This window comes from Schistocerca gregaria, chromosome 3 (assembly GCF_023897955.1).
Source record: "Schistocerca gregaria isolate iqSchGreg1 chromosome 3, iqSchGreg1.2, whole genome shotgun sequence".
In the NCBI taxonomy this organism is placed as follows: Eukaryota; Metazoa; Arthropoda; class Insecta; order Orthoptera; family Acrididae; genus Schistocerca; species Schistocerca gregaria.
Genome location: NC_064922.1, coordinates 247287555 through 247309113, shown reverse-complemented (window position 1 = coordinate 247309113; position 21559 = coordinate 247287555). Strand labels below are relative to the sequence as shown.

The 21559-nt window shown below is 39.2% G+C and overlaps 1 protein-coding gene across 1 annotated transcript in view; it reads left to right on the top strand.

Annotated features, from left to right (window-relative positions):
• LOC126356272 (sodium-coupled monocarboxylate transporter 2-like) overlaps nucleotides 1–21460 on the top strand; it is a 189498-nt gene extending 168038 nt beyond the window's left edge. Inside the window, exons 14-15 of the mRNA XM_050007123.1 lie at nucleotides 4623–4797; nucleotides 20719–21460. Coding sequence (XP_049863080.1) covers nucleotides 4623–4797; nucleotides 20719–20760 — 217 coding nt within the window. The 3' untranslated portion in view covers nucleotides 20761–21460. The remainder of the gene's footprint in view (nucleotides 1–4622; nucleotides 4798–20718) is intronic.
• Nucleotides 21461–21559: the final 99 nt, after the last annotated feature.

The window sequence follows — 21559 nt, the reverse complement described above, 5'->3', positions numbered from 1 at the left end:
CACCCGGCATCATGGTGTGGGGAGCGATCTCCTACACTGGCTGTACACCTCTGGTGATCATCGAGGGGACACTGAATAGTGCACGGTACATCCAAACCGTCATCGAACCCATCGTTCTACTATTGCTAGACCGGCAAGGGAACTTGCTGTTCCAACAGGACAATGCACGTCCGCGTGTATCCCGTGCCACCCAACGTGCTCTAGAAGGTGTAAGTCAACTACCCTGGTCAGCAAGATCTCCGGATCTGTCCCCCATTGAGCATGTTTGGGACTGGATGAAGCGTCATCTCACGCGGTCTGCACATCCAGCATGAACGCTGGTCCAACTGAGGCGCCAGGTGGAAATGGCATGGCAAGCTGTTCCACAGGACTACATCCAGCATCTCTACGATCGTCTCCATGGGAGAATAGCAGCCTGCATTGCTGCGAAAGGTGAATATACACTGTACTAGTGCCGACATTGTGCATGCTCTGTTGCCTGTGTCTATGTGCCTGTGGTTCTGTCAGTGTGATCATGTGATGTATCTGACCCCAGGAATGTGTCAATAAAGTTTCCCCTTCCTGGGATAATGAATTCACGGTGTTCTTATTTCAATTTCCAGGAGTGTATTTAATTACTGCTCAAATCTCAATTCTTTCCATCTTCACAAATCACTATGTGGCAACAACAACAGAGCCATGTCACTGCCATGGCTCTCTTCCAAGAGCACTGATGTGGCATGTTTTTACAGGCAACAGTCCAATGAATATTATGTTAACAATTTGTTGTGATATTGCTGACCTCTCGTGGTGATTCCAAAAACTTTTCAAACCACCCTCATAGTCCACAGCTAACAGCATTCTCTGAATGATGGAATAACAGCAGAACTGTTGAAAAATGGGGGTAATGGTCTCCATAAGTGAATCTGGAAACTTATCTAATTATTATGGGATCAGGAAAGTTTCAGAAGAGTGGACCTAAAATTAATGACGATGTAAATAAAAAAGAAAGAAACTTCCACATGGGAAAAATATATTAAAAACAAAGATTCCAAGACTTACCAAGCGGGAAAGCGCCGGCAGACAGGCACATGAACAAAACACACAAACACACACACAGAATTACGAGCTTTCGCAACTGGCAGTTGCTTCGTCAGGAAGGAAGGAAGGAGAGGGAAAAATGAAAGGATGTGGGTTTTAAGGGAGAGGGTAAGGAGTCATTCCAATCCCGGGAGCGGAAAGACTTCCCTTAGGGGAAAAAAAGGACAGGTGTACACTCGCACACACACACACACATATCCATCCGCACATACACAGACACAAGCAGACATATTTAAAGGCAAAGAATCTTTGCCTTTAAATATGTCTGCTTGTGTCTGTGTATGTGCGGATGGATATGTGTGTGTGTGTGCGAGTGTACACCTGTCCTTTTTTTCCCCTAAGGGAAGTCTTTCCGCTCCCGGGATTGGAATGACTCCTTACCCTCTCCCTTAAAACCCACATCCTTTCATTTTTCCCTCTCCTTCCTTCCTTCCTGACGAAGCAACTGCCAGTTGCGAAAGCTCGTAATTCTGTGTGTGTGTTTGTGTGTTTTGTTCATGTGCCTGTCTGCCGGCGCTTTCCCGCTTGGTAAGTCTTGGAATCTTTGTTTTTAATATATGGACCTAAAATTAATATAGACTTATCAAATTAATATGAAATCAGGAATGAGTTTCAGAAGAGTGGACCTCAGGGGTAATCTAACGAATCCATTAGCAAGAAGACAAGTCTTATAATTCAAATTACCAAGGAATTACCCTGCTGAATGTAACATAGAAGATTCTTTCTAGTGTTATCCACAATAGGCTAATTCTGTATGCAGAAGAGATTCTGGGAGAATATCTGTGTGGGTTTTGACCTAATAGATCAACAATAGATCAGATATTTGTACTAAGGCAAATACATGAAAATGCATATAAGAATAATATTGATCTTCCTGCATAACCTCTGTGTATACTTAAAGCAGGCCTTTGATATTCTTAACAGGGCAGAAATGCTACCACCTAAGTATGTTTCACTTATCCAAGCAACATTTGCTGGTTCCACGGCTGCAAATAGATGGAGAACTCAGTAAATGGTTTAGCATTAGTAAAGGAGTCAGACAAGGGGATGCCTTCTCTATAGTGCTATTTAATCTAACTATTGATGCACCCATTCAAAAGCTTCAAATATCTTGTTACTTAGGTACAAAGTTAACCCAAATATGTGCATTGCTGATGATATAGCAATTACTAGTAGAAGAAAAGTTTCACTAGAGAGATCAATAGAGGAAGTGAAAGAAGTTGCACTACATAGAGGGCTTGCTATTAATGAAAAGAAGATTAAATACACAAATTTCACCAGGGAGGAAGGTAATAACTTGGATAAACTATGAGCAGCTGGTTTCAGTTTTGAACATGTGCAGAACATTGACTACCTAGGATCTAATATTAATTGGACAAATTCCATGTCAACTGAAATAAAACAGCACATCCTAAATGGTAATAGATGCTTCCACACATTTAAGAAATATGATACTACTGTGCCTGTGTTATTCCGAAGTACGATATGCATGAATGTCCAAAGGAACAGGCATTGCGGTGACTGTAGCTATTATGAAATACATGAAATGTATTCACAGTTGTGAATATGGACAACCATCAGCTGTATAGTGGAATTACAAAAATGAAAAGTTGTACCAGACTGGGATTCAAACCCAGATTTCCTGTTTATCACGAGCAGACACCTTACCATTTGGCTACCCAAGCGTGACTCACAGCCACACTCAAACTTCCATACGTCATCAACCATGTGTCTGCAACCTGTACTTGTACATCCATACTGTATATTCCTGTACAGGGGAGACATTATACTTGAAAGTGACTTGCCAGGTGTTTACAGATAAATACAATATTGCAGTGCCTTTGTTATTCTGAATTATGATGCAAAGTTCCTTCAGGCATGAATGCAATATCATATTTATCCACAAAACCAGGCAGGTGAGCTTCAAATAACGTTGCCCCTTTACAGTAATATACATAATAGATGCACATGTACAGGTTGTAGATACATGGTTGACGACATATGGAAGTTTGGATCTGGCTGTGACTGTAAGGCAATCACTCACAGTAAGTGGGAAATCTGTGTTCAAGTTCCAGTCCAACCCAAATTTTCATTGTTGTCATTCCATTATTCAGCTGATGGTTGCTCACATTTACAACTGCAAATACATTTCATGCATTTAAGAAATTGTTGGCTTGTAGGTTATTAAACAACCAACAGAAACATCAAATTTAAAAGGTCATAAATGACCAGGGCAATTGTAACATACAGATATGAAACATGAGTACTAATGAGTGCTGATGAGTAGCAGCTCAGTATATCTGAACACAGTGTTCTGCACTAGATCTGTGGGGCAATTCAGGATAACAATGGTTTCTGGAGATCTGAGCTGACTGAGACTGAGCTGGATCGCCTCAAAGAAGCTGACATTGTAAGAACAATAAAAAGTAGTTGGCTTGGACATGTCCTTAGGATGGATACTGCATGAACAACTAAAAAAGTTTTTGAATGGAATCCAACTGGAAAAAGACAGTGAGAAAGGCCACGAGAGATAATGTGGAAGAAGATACAAAATGGCGAAGAATTGTACTGGAGAGGGCAAAATGGAGGAAACTTGTCAAAGATGCTAAGATCCTTGCATGGTTGTGATGCCATGACGAGAAGAAGGAGGAGGAGGAGGAGGAGGAGAAGCAGAAGAAGTCAGCATTCCCTATTAGCTGTCCAACTTTTGATGGACAAGCATGTGCTGCAGGCAGTGGTGGGAAAGTAGGAAGAGGTCCATGTTTGTGAGCACCATCTGGAGCAGATGCACTCACTCCCTGAAACATTGCAGAGAAGTTTGTAATTGAATGCAGGTCATTTCTCTCTACTTGTCAGCCAAGAAAGGTAAATAGAATTTTTTTTATAGTACCAAAATTTGAACCAATGTCCTCAAAGTCAAACACCAGCCCACAAATGTGCATAAGCAACACTGGCTATGGAGGAAAAAACACATAGCCTACTCCTCTCAAATAACACCAAGGGCCTGCAGAACTTGAGGTCAGACACACCAATCACAATAATTAGTGTTATTACATGAGGCATTGTTAAGAGATTTAGGGATTAACACAGGGTACTGGCACGCTGTCCAGTAATCAATAACTGTATGCCACCACCATCTCCCCTTTAATGGTCATGTAATTTTTCAGTAGCATTTGAATTGGATAGTACCAGGTTGACTGCTATGCAACTTGTGTGGATCTTGGTGAACTTGTCTATGAAGTGAAAGGTCATGAAAATGCTATAATCAATGTTCTGAACTGCCTGTCTGCTGAAAACAAGTAATTGTAATGAACTGTGGATACAAAGCATGTATTATGATTTTTCTTGGTGTATTTAACACATTCAAACATTTACCTCAGGCAAATGTATCAAAAAACACAAATTGGTTAAACATTGGAAATTTGGTATATTTTCCATTGCAATCTTTCTATGCTCAAAGTAACTGATACTGTACATACAATTAAAAGTAAGAGAATGTTACATAATGACACTTAATATTCAAATGTGTATTGTTTCCTTAGGTCTGAAGCTTTTGTGCTGTACCAACTTTCATATATGTGGTATACATTGGTTGGGTGTGCCACTGCCCTGTTTGTGGGAATAATAACAAGTTTCTTCACTGGAGCAACACGGGTGGCTGATGTTGACAGAGCATTTCTTAGTCCTGCAGTTCACTGGTTGCTTCCTTCACAAAAGGTATGTCAGGGACATATCTGTGTCAGTGTGATACAAAGCTCACTGTAAGCACAAGTTTACATCAAATAAGTGAATGAAAAAAACATATTCTCATGGGGAACTCAAATAAAACGAATACTCACATAAAACTTGATTCACTTCCTTATCATCAAGTGTTGCAGTCTTTTCCTTGATTCAATATCCATGGTGATATTCTTAAATAATCTCACTTCCTGAAATATCTTCCCCTCTTGTGTGTAACGGAGAATCCACTTATCTTGAAATTTCACACCTATGATATTTCTCATGCATGCTTTTGCTTTGTCCATTGATTCCTTTTTTCACCTTTTTCTTTAATACTTTGCTCCTATTCCTTATAGTGTAAGAACAATAAAATGCAATTCATGATATTGCTTTACCCCCTCCACATTGTATGACCACAATATATTGAGAGAGAGCTACAGAAAAGCAAATAACTCGTGACGGGTTGGAAAAGCACATATTGCTATATTATACTCTACAGTATTTAAATTTAAAGAACATTAGAAGTAAAAAATTCGAAAAACTTACAAATATAGAAATTAGATAAAATTCACTGACATCGTCACCAAACAATAACACTGTAGTAGTTCACAGTAAAATACTGCACTGCACTGTGGCATAAAAAACACAACTATTTAGAATACTATCTGCAAGTTACTGTAGGTTCATTTTACCACTACTTTAAATAAGTCAATTAGTTTCTTTTGGTGATTCATTCACATATTTTTTTGTGAATGTTATTTTATGCTCATGAGGTGCAATAACTGCATATGGTTTTGTTCACTTAGTCTGTCCATCAATGCAAGAACTTTTCTTTATATTATCATGTGTACTGGAAACATCTTCTGCACTTTCTTCTTCTCCATCATTCTCAGCTTTGACTGTTTACCATTCTTATTTCACCCAGAATCAATAACGTCTTTTTCAGCTATGATCTCTGAAATCAGTTCCTCATTTCGACAACTGCCCAGTGCCTCATTTCTTCGAAATCAGTTTTGCGCTTCATCACATGCTGAGTGGAAGTCACTGCTGTTGGAAACTGTCACTACATTTTTCATCTGTTATACTTTCATTAATGGAACACTTGTTCCAATAATTCCTAACAGTGGTCAGGCTGTTGCTATGCCACAACAAGCCTACTGAATATACAGCCATTTTCAAATTTCGAGAACATCCCCATTTTCTGATTTCAGTTTACTATTGAAGTAAGCAGTTCATGACAAATGCTTGTACAATACCCTGATCAACCAGCTGAGTTAGTGCTACAGAAGTGACATATTGTACATGTCAAACTGCAGAATAATTTAGTTTTCAATGTATTACCGATTTTGGTCAAGAACAGTTTTCCAGTACCTGTTGTACAACATTATGGACACAGGACAAGTTTCATGGGCAAAAAATTGAAAATTTCAGTAAGATATATACAATACATAACACACAGTGTGGTAAGATATACACAATACCTTAAAAGTTTTGTTAATAACAGGTGTCACACATCTCATAAAACAGTTGTCAAAATATAACACTTATGTAAAAGCAGTTGCATGGAGTGCCCATTACACAGTTATCCAAAGAATATGTAACATTAAATGGCAAAACATTTCTGTTTTGACTATATTATCTTTGTAATACAATATCGCAAAAATTTTCAAAGTATTTTTGTTTTTTAGTTCAATTGTTCATTTGATCTTTAGCATAATCTGAAAAATTCAGTTTCTTATGTGAGATCCACATGAAAAAAACCAATTTCTTCCATGAGATCCATACATCTACCCTCCTCTGTTTTTTGTAGAACAGAAACACTGTTTTGTTTTGTCTAGTACATGCTTTTTGTCCCTTAAATAAGCAGCAAATACCAAAGGGTTGCTTTTATCAGTGTTATAATGTTCTTTAAGTCATGTACACATGTTTCTTCCTGTTTGTCCAATGTAGAATTTATTGCAATCCCTGCACTGTACTTTGTGTATGCCCTTTTGGTGGCAGGTCAGATTTATGTCCTATATTTGGAAAGCGTTGTGTTACTTGTATGAACATCAGTTTTTATTTTTGCTTTATGAAATATTTAGCTAATTTCTTTAGAGATTTGTCTGTTATGTGGTAAGACTGCATATTTTTGCTTCTTTTTATTCTCCTTGTTTATTAATGTTATTTCCTTCTTACACACACACACACACACACACACAAAGAAGAAGAAACACTGCAGTCTCTGGCAGCTGAAGCCACACTGCAAGCAGCAGCAGTGCGTAAGTTAGATGGTGGGCAGGGGAAAGGTGGGAGAGGGGGGGGGGGGGGGGTATAGAGGAAAAGAAGTAAAAAGTCTGGATGCATTGGTGGAATGAGGGCTGTGTAGTGCTGGAATGGGAAAAGGGGAGGGGCTGGATGGGTGAAGACAATGACTAACGAAGGTTGAGGTCAGGAGTGTTGTGGGAATGTAGGATACATTGCAGGGAGAGTTCCCACTTGTGCAATTCAGAAAAGCTGGTGTTGGTGAGAAGGATCCATATGGTGCAGGCTGTGTAGTAGTCATTAACATGAAGGATGTCATGTTGGGCAGTGTGCTCAGCAACAGGGTAGTCCACTTATTTCTTGGCCACAGTTTGTCGGTGGCCACTCATGTGGACACACAGCTTATTGGTTGACATGTCCACTTAGAATGCAGCGCAGTGGTTGCAGCTTAGCTTGTAGATCACATGACTGGTTTCATAGGTAGTACTGCCTTTGATGGTATATGTGATGTTAGTGACAGGACTGGACTAGGTGGTGGTGGGAGGATGTATGGGGCAGGTCTTGCACCTAGGTCTATTACAGGGATATGAGCCATGAGGTAAGGGGTTGGGAGCAGGGATTGTGTAGGGATGGATGAGTATATTGTGTAGGTTCAGTGGATGGCAGAATACCACTGTGGGAGGGGTGGAAAGAATAGTGGGCAGGACATACCTCATTTCAAAAATTTTGTTACTTCTCTCTTATTTATCTTATAGAGCTTATTTTTCTTATCTCTTTAGAGTTTCTTAACTAAATCAGTGTTGCATCCCTTTTCTATGGCTATATATTGCAATGTATTTAACTCTATTGAATGTTCTTATCAGTCAGTGGTAAGCAGTTTGTTCTGTGTACCATGGCAAGAAAAATGCTTTTTTTTATGTTTTGTTGGATGACGTTAGGTATCGTGAATTCTCCCATAAGATGTATTTGGTTCTCAGAAAAAAAAGTTTATGCCCTTTTGTTTTTCATGCCACGTGTTAAAATGTATATTTGTGTGAAGTTCATTGAAGTTCTGATGAAGTGTGGATGCTTCTTCCTTTGTTCCATTGAACAAGATAATCATGTCATCTACATAATGTCAATAATACATTAAAGAGCCAAAGAAACTGGTACACCTGCCTAATATTGCATACGGCTCCACGAGCATGAAGAAGTGCTGCAACATTATGTGGCATGGACTCGACCGATGTTTGAAGTAGTGTCGGAGGGAACTGACAGCATGAATCCTGCGGCTGTCCATAAATCTGTAAGAGTACGAGTGGCTGGAGATCTCTTCTGAACAGCACGTTGCAAGGCACCCCAAATATGCTCAATAATGTTCATTTCTGTGGAGTTTGATGGTCAGTGGAAATTTTTAAACTCAGAAGAGTGTTTCTGGAGCCACTCTGTAGCAATTCTGGACTGTGGGGTGTCGCATCGTCCTGCTGGAATTGCCCAAGACCATTGGAATACACAATTGACATGAATGGATGCAGCTGATCAGACAAGATGCTTACATACTTGTCACCTGTCAGAGTTGTATCTAGACGTATCAGGGGTCCCATATCACTCCAACTGCACATGCCTCACACCATTACAGAGCCTCTACCAGCTTGAACAGTCCCCTGCTGATACACAGGGTCCAGGGATTCATGAGGTTGTCTCCATACTCATACATAGCCATCCACTCGATACAATTTGAAATGAGACTCGTCTCACCAGGCAACATGCTTCCAGTCATCACTAGTCCAATGCCAGTGTTGGCAGGCCCAGGCAAGACATAAAGCTTTGCGTCACGCAGTCATCAAGAGTACGTGAGTGGGTCTTTGGCTCCAAAATCCCATACTGATAATGTTGCATTGAATGGTTTGCATGCTGACACTTGTTGATGGGCCAGAATTTAAATCTGCAGCAATTTGTGGAAGGGTTGCACTTCTGTTAGGCTGAATGATTCTCTTCAATCGTTATTGGTCCCATTCTTGGAGGATCTTTTTCTGGCCATGGCGATGTTGGAGATTTGATGTTTTACCAGGCTCCTGATACTCACAGTAAGCTTGTGAAATGGTCGTATGGGAAAATCCCCACTTCATTGCTACCTTGGAGATGCTATGACCCACTGCTCATGCGCCGATTCTAACACCATGTTCAAACTCACTTAAATCTTGATAACTTGCCATTATAGCAGCATTAACCAATCTAACAACTGTGTCAGACACTTGTTGTCTTATACAGGCATAGCCAACTGCAGTGCCGTATTCTGCCTGTTTACATATCTCTGTATTTGAATATGCGTGCCTATATCAGTTTATTTGGTGCTTAGTGTACATTATTTTATTAAATAGCATTGGTTGCTCTTTGAGGAGCTTTTTTCTGTATGATCAAGGATAAACAACAATGTGAGGAAAAGATAGGTTGCTACTTACCATAAAGATGACATGATAAGTTGTAGTCAGGCACAATTAAAAAACTTTTACACATTAGCTTTCGGCCATAGCTTCATCAGAAAAAGAAAGAGAAAACACACACACACACACACACACACACACACACACACACACACACACACACACACACAAAAGCAGGCACACCTCATGCACATGACTGTCTTCTCCAGCAGGTCAGACCAGAACGCAACTGTCATGCAGAATGGAAGCAGCAATCTGGAGAGGGTGGGGAAGGCGAAGGGATAGCAGTGCACAGGCAGGAGAGGAGAAGAGCACTGCCTGACAGTGTGTGCTGGGTTTAGACTGCCAGCAGGCACAGAGTTTGAAGGCTGTGAGGCAAGAAGGTGGGGAGCAAAAAAAGGAGAGTAGCTGGGTAGATGAGCGGGTGCATTGGCAGATGGTGGGAGAAAGAATACTGACAAGGTGATAGGAAAGAGAGGCTATTCCGGTCCCACTCAAAGAATTTCGGCCCTCAATGAACCAACACCTCCTACTAATTGCCCATAATCTAGCCTCAACAACTTCCTCCACTGATTCTCTACCCTCTCCACCCGTTAACCTCCTGGATCCCTACTCATTGTTGTTAATACCACCTCCCTATACACATCCTTCATGACTGTGGTCTTAGTTACTGAACACTATCTTTACCATTTACCAATGTCCTTCAGACTCCAAACACAATGCCTTATTCCTCATACACCTTACTCACTATATCGTACTTCACAACTGTTTCTCCATTGAAGGGAAAGTATACAAACAAATCTGCAGCACAACTGTGGGCATCCTCCTCCTTGTTCTTGTTTCCCACCCTCTTCCAATGCAGCCACCCATCTTTCTCCACCCCTCTCTTTTTTTGCTCCATTTCCCCTCCCCATCCCCACATCTCTGCCCCACAGCCTCCAAACTCTGTACCTGTTTGCAGTCGTCTCTACACGCTCTGCCAGAGAGCTCTCTTCTTTCTCCCACCCTGCTGTCTCTTGCCCTTCCCCATACCCACTTGCTTCCATTCCGTGAGACAGTTGCATTCTGGTTTGAGCTGCTGGTCATGTGTGTGTGAGGTGTGTTTGCTTGTGTGAATGAATATGTGTGTGCGTGTTTCTCTCCACTTTTTCTGATGAAAGCTGTGATCCCTAAACTAATGTGCAAGTGTCTTTTAATTGTGCTTGCCAGCAATTTAATGTGTCACTTTTACAGTAAGTAACAATTTATCTTTTCCTTACATTGTTCATATTCCAACCTGGACTTTCCATTGTTTGATGAAGAAAAATCTTAGCTAGTGTTCCTGCCAGGTTACAGTCCATGGCTAAGCCTTTATTTTTTTAAAGGCTTTAGCATTAAAACTGAAGTAGTTGTAGGATAAGATTAGTTTTAAAAGTTGAGGAGTTTGACAATTTCTGCCTTGCTAAGTTTCCCATATTTCAGAAAACTGTTCTGTAGAATATTAATTGTTTTGTCTAGAGGAACATAGGTATGTAAGTGCACTACATCTAATGAAAGAAAATTTATTCCTAGTAGGATGTTAATATTTTTAATCTAATTAGTCAGTTCAGTTGGGTTCTTCAAAAATATGGATTTTTTTCAAAGCGTAATTGTTGTTAATTATTTTGCTTGATTTTTAACTCAACAGAGGAGCAGGGCTTCATCCGTAGTTCACAATTGATCTTATAGGGATTTTATCTTCATGTGTGTTCGATTGTGCTCTTGGATTCATAGCTACACAACTTTGATTTTCCCTGTCTGTAAGCAAAAATTGGCATTTCTTAAGTGCATTTTTAAGTAAGTTGTTGAGTTCAGTAATATTATTATATGGAAAAAATTTAATGTTTTTTTCTGTGTAGCCAGATTTAGACATGGTGTCAGCCCAGTTTTCATGGCTCCTGACTTACTTTAATACTTCACTTTGCCTGTATAGGAAAAGCATTTGTGTTTAAGGAAAGAAATGCAATTTATTTAACTTTCTGACATACGAAGAAAAGCTGTTCTGCTCAGACATATTTTTGCAGCAGAGCTGTTGGTGGATTCCATTTCTAAACACCTGATGCCCAAATATTTCCCCGTTAGGTACTGGGTACCAGTTGGCACTCAGATGCTTTCACACTGCAGAGATTAGCTGTCATCTACAGTGCCTGGTCTCCTTTGCTTTGGTGGGTATAAAGTGCCCTGGTGTTGTATGACTTTTTTATGTGGAAAGTTCATAAATCAAGTGAATACCAAGCACAGGCTGATCAGAGTCAAGGAAGTGTATAATTTTTAACTTGCAATGTTTTTACCTCCATACCTACTGCAGAGGCATAAACTTAAACAATTTATTGATTATTTCTGTAATCTTCCACCTATTACATGATTTCTAAAATGTCGAATGAAACCAAAATTTATGTTCCATCCAAAGCTTTTTGTGTATAGTGTTTGGGTTAGTTTAATGGAATAGTTTGGTGTCCAGACACTTGTCCTCAGAGACAAATGCAGGATTTTTTGGGGAGGAATATGAGAAAATGTGATAATCAGAACTAAAGTAATGTATCAGAAGCATTATAGTGACTTTAATACACAAACAATGGCAAAATTGCATTTATAGAAGAAGACGACAAGGCTTTTTAGGCATTTCACCTGGTACTTCATCAGTTTTTATTTCAATATTTTTGTGAATATACAGCAGTGCCAGTCCATTTAATCTGTCTATTCCAATTGTGCTTCTTATCATAGTCTTCAAATATTGCAATGTTGAGAACAAACATTCTGGTGTTGCTATAGTTACCAACAATATGCTGGAAACATTATGAATGCAGCGGAAAATAATTTCATTACACATATTTAAATATGTAATAAAAAAAAGTTGGCAGTAAGTGAAGATCTTTCAAGTTAAAGGAATTTCTACTGCTCATCTTCACTCTGTTGAAGAAAGTCTCTGGTGACGTGTCAGCACCATTAGGCCACCGATTTAGTTTAGCATCAATAGTAGTGCTAAGTTTTCATCTGATGCTCGTAATATGTTTTTCAGTGACAAAGTTTGTATGCTTATGATCCCCTTATGATTTAAAACCTGTCCTTGATCTGGTTGATGAAACAGCCTATGAAATAAAGAAAAATTGAAGGCCTGAAGCACTTTTCATGGCTCTCTGCCTCAAAGCAAGGGCACATTGTTTGACTTCCTGCGGTCCTTGGAATCTCCAGCTTATTTCCAGTAACTTCTGCCACACTTTCTGTCTCCTCATGCAGATGAAAATGTGAATGAGAATCTTCCATTTTCTTAGCTACAGCCATTGACACCAAGAACACTGATTTGTCTATTGCTATTAAAATTGAAAATGCTTGGCTTGAAGTTACTGTATCTGGGATTTCTTGAACACACATCAGAAAAAGTTTTGCATCACCTTGGTTCCGAGAGTACCGGAACCTGTACAGAAAATTGGAACAGAGATCAACATAAACATCATTTCCGTCCTTTTTATTGCTCATGAAAGTCACACACTGCAACTTTTACCACCATGCAGTGTGACCTCCAGAGGTGGTGGTCCAGATTTCTGTACACACTGGTACCTCTAATGCCCAGTAGTATGTCCACTTGCATTGTTGCATGCCTGTATTTGTAGCATACTATCTAGAAGTTCATCAAGGCACTGTTGGTCTAGATTGTCCCCTCCTCAATGGCGATTTGGCGTACATCCCTCAGAGTGGTTGGTGGGTCATGTCGTCCATAAACAGCCCTTTGCAATCTATCCCATGCATGTTTGATAGGGTTCATGTCTGGAGAACATGCTGGCCACTCCAGTCGAGTGATGTCATTATCCTGAAGGAAATCATTCACAAGATGGACACGATGGGGACGCGAATTGTTGTCCATGAAGACGAATGCCTTGCCAATATGGTTGCACTATCAGTAGGAGGATGGCACTCATATATTGTACAGCCATTACAGCGCCTTCCATGACCACCAGTGGCGTACGTCAGCCCCACATAATGCCACCCCAAAACAGCAGGGAATCTCCACCTTGCTGCACTCGCTGGACTGTGTGTCTGAGGCGTTCAGCCTGGCTGGGTTGCCTCCAAACATGTCTCCGATTGTCTGGTTGAAGGCATATGCGACATTCACCAGTGAAGAGAATGTGATGTCAACCCTGAGCAGTCCATTTGGCATGTTGTTGGGCCCATCTGTACTGCATGCATGGTGTCATGGTTGCAAAGATGGGCCTTGCCATGGACATCGGGAGTGAAGTTGCGCATCATGCAGCTTATTGCACACAGTTCGAGTTGTAACACGACATCCTGTGGCTGCACAAAAAACATAATTCAACAAAGTGGCGTTTGCTGTCAGGGCTCCTCCGAGCCATAATCCATAGGTATCAGTCATCCACTACAGTAGTAGCCCTTTGGTGGCCTGAGCGAGGCATGTCATTGACAGTTCCCGTCTCACTGTATCTCTTCCATGTCTGAACAACTTCGTGTTCGTTCACTCCGAGACATCTAGACACTTCCCTAGTTGAGAGCCCTCCCTGGCACAAATGCAGACGCGATCGAACCATGGTACTGAATGAAGATCATAAACAAGAACACATCTGAAGAAATCTTCACAAATTATGAAAATGCTTTTGTCTTTGTTACCACACTGATCACAAAGTGCAAACTGTACTGTCCCATAAATATCAGCAATTTCATCTGCCAGCACACTGAAAAACTTAGATTTGTTAATTATCTCAATAAGTGGTTTCCACACTAAAACACTAGCAGTGTCCATAATTTCTATCAAAATGCTTTTATCAGACACACAACATTTTCAGAATGCTTTTTAGAGTTACATTTCCTGCCCTAATTTAGAATCTCAACAGTGCCCTAAATTTATCATAATTTCAGCGTGCACCTTTGTCTACCAACAGCTGTCCATAATCCCCATGTCCCGTGAGTGGTAGCCCCCCTCATCTGCAAAACAAAACAGTATTAACGATAGAGAAAAGCTTTGCTCCATTTTCACTTATTGTGTTTTCAAATGAGTGTTCAGTTGAATGTTAACATTATGTCTTATTTTCAAATACTAATATACAATTCTGAGAAGAAATGTAGGATTTAACGTGGTATCCTCTAATTTCATGATCTCTCAGTTGTCTTTTCACATTTTTCCATTTTGTGAATAGTTTTTTTTTACTACGAAGCTCAACTGAACATGTGCACCTTTCCCCAAGTGCAATTCAGCTGCAAAAATAACACAAAGCACCCCCATTTCCTCCTGAATAAACTAACCACTGAAACTCAGACAATCATTGATGGTGAAATTTCGAATTTCTTTGCTACAAGTAAATTTGTAATTTATAGGTGGAACACAAGTTTTCACAAGATAGCTATATATTTCCTGTTTCTCGTGTTGGTAGTTCCCTGAAGAAAAGCTATCTATATTATACTGGTTGTAGTTTTGTAGGGTATTTATGAGTATTTTGAACACTTAACAATGGAAAATACTGGATGGAATGTAACAATACCAGAGAAGGAAAGTTGCTACTCACCATATAGTGGAGATGCTGAGCCGTGATAGGCACAATAAAAAGCTTCCCACAATGTTAGCTTTCGGCACCTTGTCAGCAGTACACACACATACACACGCGAACACTCATGCAAACGCAACTTGCACACATGTCTGCAGTCTCAAAGAGCTGTGTGCCTACTGCTGACAAAGGTCTTAATGGCCGAAAGCTAGCATTGTGTGAATCTTTTTATTGTGCCTATCGCAACTCAGCATCTCTGCTATATGGTCAGTAGCAACTTTCCTTCTCTGGTATTGTATTTTGAACATTTGGTGTACCTGACTACATTTCAATAAATTGGTAAAGCTGGCTTCCATCTAGATGTCTTGTTCTTGAATGCTGTGGACCGCCTTTATTGTGTTCTGAAGTTGTGTTCACTACTCCCATATTCTAGTTGGATTAAAACTTTCTTTTGTTTGCAGGTGGAACAAACCAAACAAAATTGCTTGTCTTTTTCTTTTCCATTGCTGAATAATCAACAGTATAACTACACTAAACACAACATACAAATCAACAATGCATTGTAACTTGCACCATGTTGTTTGACTCATTCGGGATGGTCACAACACTATGACAGCATCCTAATGGGTAGCAATACATAATATTCTACGAAACGTGTAAAGCTAGCCGATTCCACTAATTCATAGCAAATATGTTGACTTACACAGTGTAACTGTCATTCTGTTCATTGTTGCCAGGAAGAATCAGGTAGCAACTAAACATTCATAATATGAAATGCACATGGGTGAAACTAATAAATAGGTCTGGTTTGGTATTAGCATTCAACGCCTCAAGGGCACTGAATTCACATCTCTTTAAAGTTTTTGACAGATTTCCTACTTCACAGAAATCTTCATAAGATCAAAAATTTTGAACTTACTTCACAAGACAGCCATCAGTAAAAGTGGTAATGAAGAACATATGAGAATTAGATGTTAGTTGTATCAAACTTGTTTGACTAAGATGCACTCAATATATTCCTTAATTATTGAAACTCAGGTTATTCTATAAATAAAAATACTTCCTCAAGGTGGGGGAATGAATATGTTTGACTGTTCATGCAGCCTAAGCACAAAACAATTTTACAGGTTGTGAGGGTCACGAAAAAGTTTCCAGCGAGCCAGGAAAATGCATCAGCAATGCTCTTTACATACCATAATTTTATTTGTTTGACAAAGCTGAAATGGCTACTGATTTTGACTGCACCATTACATGTAACACACTGATATGTTTAATGCAACATGTTTTTTTCTCTAGCCTGACGGTGGTCATTACCGACCAAACTAAATAACCTGATTGAAATAAACATTGTGGTCCAAGACTGGAATTATAATGAAGCGTAAAACAATTTGGCTCATCATCGCTTTTAAAATATATTGTGCAAAATGGCACTGGATATTCTTAAATCACTGCGCCAAATGTTTTATTATTGATGCTTTTCCAAATTTCTCAAAGAGGAGAGGTTTTTAGTATGGTCTTTCAGGAACAGCAGCTGTTAAACAATTTAGTTGGTAGTATTTTCATTTTTTATTACACTACACTTCTGCAGGTTCATCAACTGGGTGGGTTTTCATACGTTTTCCAAATTTCAGTGGGGTTGTATCCACCACTGCTGGCCCCGTCCACAATCTTGCAGTTTCTGAGAAACCAAAGAATTTATCATATAAAGTCTACTTGGAAGTTACTTTGTCCACCAGCATGCCCAACCACTCATTGTCTTGATGGGCCATCAGAATTTGCTTAGTGGCACAAGATGATCTACCTAAGGTCAATGCAACAGCACATGATGTTTAGCAACTCTGTGACAGTCCACTTATTTGTCTGTATTGCACTCAATTATGCTGATAAATTCACTTGATATCCCCTTACCTAATAGTCATGGGTGACTGGAATTCGAGTTTAGGAAAAGGGAGAGAAGGAAACGTAGTAGGTGGATATGGATTGAGGCTAAGAAATGAAAGAGGAAGCTGCTTGGTAGAATTTTGCACAGAGCACAACTTAATCATAGCTAACGCTTGGTTTAAGAATCATGAAAGAAGGTTGTATACATGGAAGAACCCTGGAGATACTAAAAGGTATCAGATAGATTATATAATGGTAAGACAGAGATTTAGCAGCCAGGTTTTAAATTGTAAGACATTTCCAGGGGCAGATGTGGACTCTGAACACAATCTATTGGTTATGACCTGTAGATTAAAACTGAAGAGACTGCAAAAAGATGGGAATTTAAGGAGATAGGACCTGGATAAACTGAAAGAACCAGAGGTTGTACAGGGTTTCAGGGAGAGCATTAGGGAACAATTGACAGGAACGGAGGAAGGAAATACAGTAGAAGAAGAATGGGTAGCTTTGGGGAACGAAGTAGTGAAGGCAGCAGAGGATCAAGTAGGTAAAAAGACGAGGGCTAGTAGAAATCCTTGGGTAACAGAAGAAATATTGAATTTAATTGATGAAAGGAGAAAATATAAAAATGCAGTAAATGAAGCAGGCAAAAAGGAATACAAACGTCTCAAAAATGAGATCGACAGGAAGTGCAACAAGGCTAAGCAGGGATGGCTAGAGGACAAATGTAAGGATGTTGAGGGTTATCTCACTAGGGGTAAGATAGATACTGCCTACAGGAAAATTAAAGAGACCTTTGGAGATAAGAGAACCACTTGTATGAACATCAAGAGCTCAGATGGAAACCCAGTTCTAAGCAAAGAAGGGAAAGCAGAAAGGTGGAAGGAGTATATAGAGGGTCTACACAAGAGCGATGTACTTGAGGACAATATTATGGAAATGGAAGAGGACGTACATGAAGATGAAATGGGAGATACGATACTGCAGGAAGAGTTTGACAGAGCACTGAAAGACCTGAGTCGAAACAAGGCCCCCGGAGTAGACAACATTCCATTGGAACTACTGACGGCCTTGGGAGAGCCAGTCCTGACAAAACTTTACCATCTGGTGAGCAAGATGTATGAAACAGGCGAAATACCCTCAGACTTCAAGAAGAATATAATAATTCCAATCCCAAAGAAAGCAGGTGTTGACAGATGTGAAAACTACCGAACAATCAGTTTAATAAGCCACAGCTGCAAAATACTAATGCGAATTCTTTACAGACAAATGAAAAAACTAGTAGAAGCCGACCTCGGGGAAGATCAGTTTGGATTCCGTAGAAATACTGGAACACGTGAGGCAATACTGACCCTACGACTTATCTTAGAAGAAAGATTAAGGAAAGGCAAACCTACGTTTCTAGCATTTGTAGACTTAGAGAGAGCTTTTGACAATGTTGACTGGAATACTCTCTTTCAAATTCTAGAGGTGGCAGGGGTAAAATACAGGGAGCAAAAGGCTATTTACAATTTGTACGGAAACCAGATGGCAGTTATAAGAGTTGAGGGACATGAAAGGGAAGCAGTGGTTGGGAAGGGAGAAAACAGGGTTGTAACCTCTCACCAATGTTATTCAAGCTGTATATTGAGCAAGCAGTAAAGGAAACAAAAGAAAAATTCGGTGTAGGTATTAAAATCCATGGAGAAGAAATAAAAACTTTGAGGTGCGCTGATGACATTGTAATTCTGTCAGAGACAGCAAAGGACTTGGAAGAGTAGTTGAATGGAATGGACAGTGTATTGAGAGGAGTATATAAGATGAACATCAACAAAAGCAAAACGAGGATAGTGGAATGTAGTAGAATTAAGTCGGGTGATGCTGAGGGAATTAGATTAGGGAATGAGAAACTTAAAGTAGTAAAGGAGTTTTGCTATTTGGGGAGCAAAATAACTGATGATGGTCGAAGTAGAGAGGATATAAAATGAAGACTGGCAATGGCAAGGAAAGCGTTTCTGAAGAAGAGAAATTTGTTAACATCGAGTATAGATTTAAGTTTCAGGAACTCATTTCTGAAAATATTTGTATGGAGTGTAGTTTGTATGGAAGTGAAACATGGACGATAAATAGTTTGGACAAGAAGAGAATAGAAGCTTTCGAAATGTGGTGCTACAGAAGAATGCTGAAAATTAGATGGGTAGATCACATAACTAATGAGGAAGTATTGAATAGGATTGGGGAGAAGAGAAGTTTGTGCCACAACTTGACCAGAAGGGATCGGTTGGTAGGACATGTTCTGAGGCATCAAGGGATCACCAATTTAGTATTGGAGGGTAGCGTGGAGGGTAAAAATCGTAGAGGGAGACCAAGAGATGAATACACCAAGCAGATTCAGAAGGATATAGGTTGCAGTAGGTACTGGGAGATGAAGGAGCTTGCACAGGATAGACTAGCATGGAGAGCTGCATCAAACCAGTCTCAGTACTGAAGACCACAACAACAACAACAACAACAACAACAACAATCCCCTCACTACATTGAAACACTGCATAATACTCACTTAAGATGTGATATTGAGGTAATAAATCTTTTTTAACTCCAGGAATGTCATCCTACAATAAGTTAAAACTATTCTTCACTTTAATGATTCTAATAATATTCTATAGTCACCATCATAACAGTGAGAGTTCTCTGGGCACCAGTTAACTTGGTGTTCACACTCGTTACATCCTCCAAAGGCTGTGCTATCTGTTAGTTCAAAGCTTGCTGGAGGACTATTGTACTTTGTCAGTTGTTCTTGTCTCCTTACAAGTAGGTACAGGCGGCTAGCACAGAATTCAGTAACATACACACAACAGTCATGCAGCCACTGTTGCATAGACTGAATAATCAGCTTTAGATAACCTTCAGCTTTCTACTTCACTTTGATTTCTTTTATTACTGTATTATAATAATTATTATTGTTGTTATTGTTATTTTGCAGAAGTCAGATACATCACATATGGGTGGGCTAACAGCTAAAGCTGCTGCCAGTTTGACAATACAGTATCTTCCACCAGAAGTTATCATCTTCAAGTTACAACCAAAACACTATGAATAATAACTACATTTTTCATTAGCAGAATAGATTTTGTATATTCTTAGAGAATATTGATCTAGATTATTGACAGCACCAGTTTCCTGCATTTTTTGTAGTATTTCCTCTTGCACATGTTGCCAAAGTAAGTGGAAAAACTGACATGTTGCTTTTACTTAGTAACGTTGCTGTGCTGACTGCACTTACGTGTAATTGCTGATCCTTTTTGTGCCGTTTAATATATGTAAACTGTAGTATAACATTCATTTCAATCACATGCATCCTTGGTGTTACAAAGTTGGATAGGCCAGTTTAGCAACAGAACTGCAGACACAAAGATCATTTGGGGAGACTTGAACAAGCATTATAGGATCTTCCTATGTTTCTCAAAAAGTGGAGATTGTATTAAGCTTGTCAATGAAGTGCTAAGGTAAACACAGATGATCGTTATACAATTTATTTTTGTGGTTAAACAACCACCGTATGTAATTTTTTTTAACTGTTTATAGTAGGAAGATACAGTGTGGCTTATTTCTCCTGAGAACAATATTAATGACAAATACTCAAGGGCACTTAGTTGGACATAGGCTTGGGATCAGGAATGGAGGAAGAATGGCATGTTATATATACATTAGTGTTTTAATCATAACTTCTGTGATTTCGAATTATGTCATTTGAAATCAAAGGTGAAAAAATAAAACAAAACCTTCTACATCTAATATTCTATTTGACAAATGGGCAGCATTCAGTATTACATAAATTTGTACTCGTGTAGCTACTGATTAATAAACAACATCAATTTCAGGAAGGAGCAGAGATGGAGATGACAAAGAGAAAGGATCCATGAGGTGTTAATACTCCAAATCTTACTGGTGATTTATGAATCATCAGTTCAAAACTGCCATGATGACATGTTTAACAGACTACTGACAGAAGAAGCAGAGATGCCACACACATGGTCAGCTAAAGAAGAGTGAGTCTGTTGCCGTGTATAAAAAATAATTATCATTTCTCTATTACTCTGGGCAACAAACTGAAAACAAACACTGGACTTAATGCAGCAGATTTTTTTTGTCATTTTAAATCTGTGTAACTCCAAATATGAAGAACAGAAGACTCCTTTCATTCAAATAGTTCTTATAATATCAGATTATCTCTTACACGTGATACTTCTGTCATTTTAAATAATAATAATAAAAAAAATGTGGCAACAGCATGCAGTCTCAAGATGGATAACTTAATCAACATGGTCTGATCTCATACTATACTGTAATTAGTCACATCAACAACAAATGTTCCCAAGAATCAATACATGCACTTTGTAACATTAATGAATTTCATCTATGTGAGGCCAATTAGGAAATACATTAAATAAAAGTTGTACTGTACTATGGATGAAAGTTCATAGGATTTCATATTGTCAATATTTGACTGTGCTCTTAAGTGCTCACTGTTTTTATGTTTAAAGAGACTTGTAATTGCATTTAAGTTCAGTAATTATAAAATATGTGAGTTCATAGCAAACATTTCTTAAATTGAGCCTTTTTCATGCTTCCATAACTGAAGCAGGTGTGCCTCTTCAGGATCTACATCGCAGAAACTGCAGTTGGAAAAATATAATAATAATAATAATAATAATAATAATA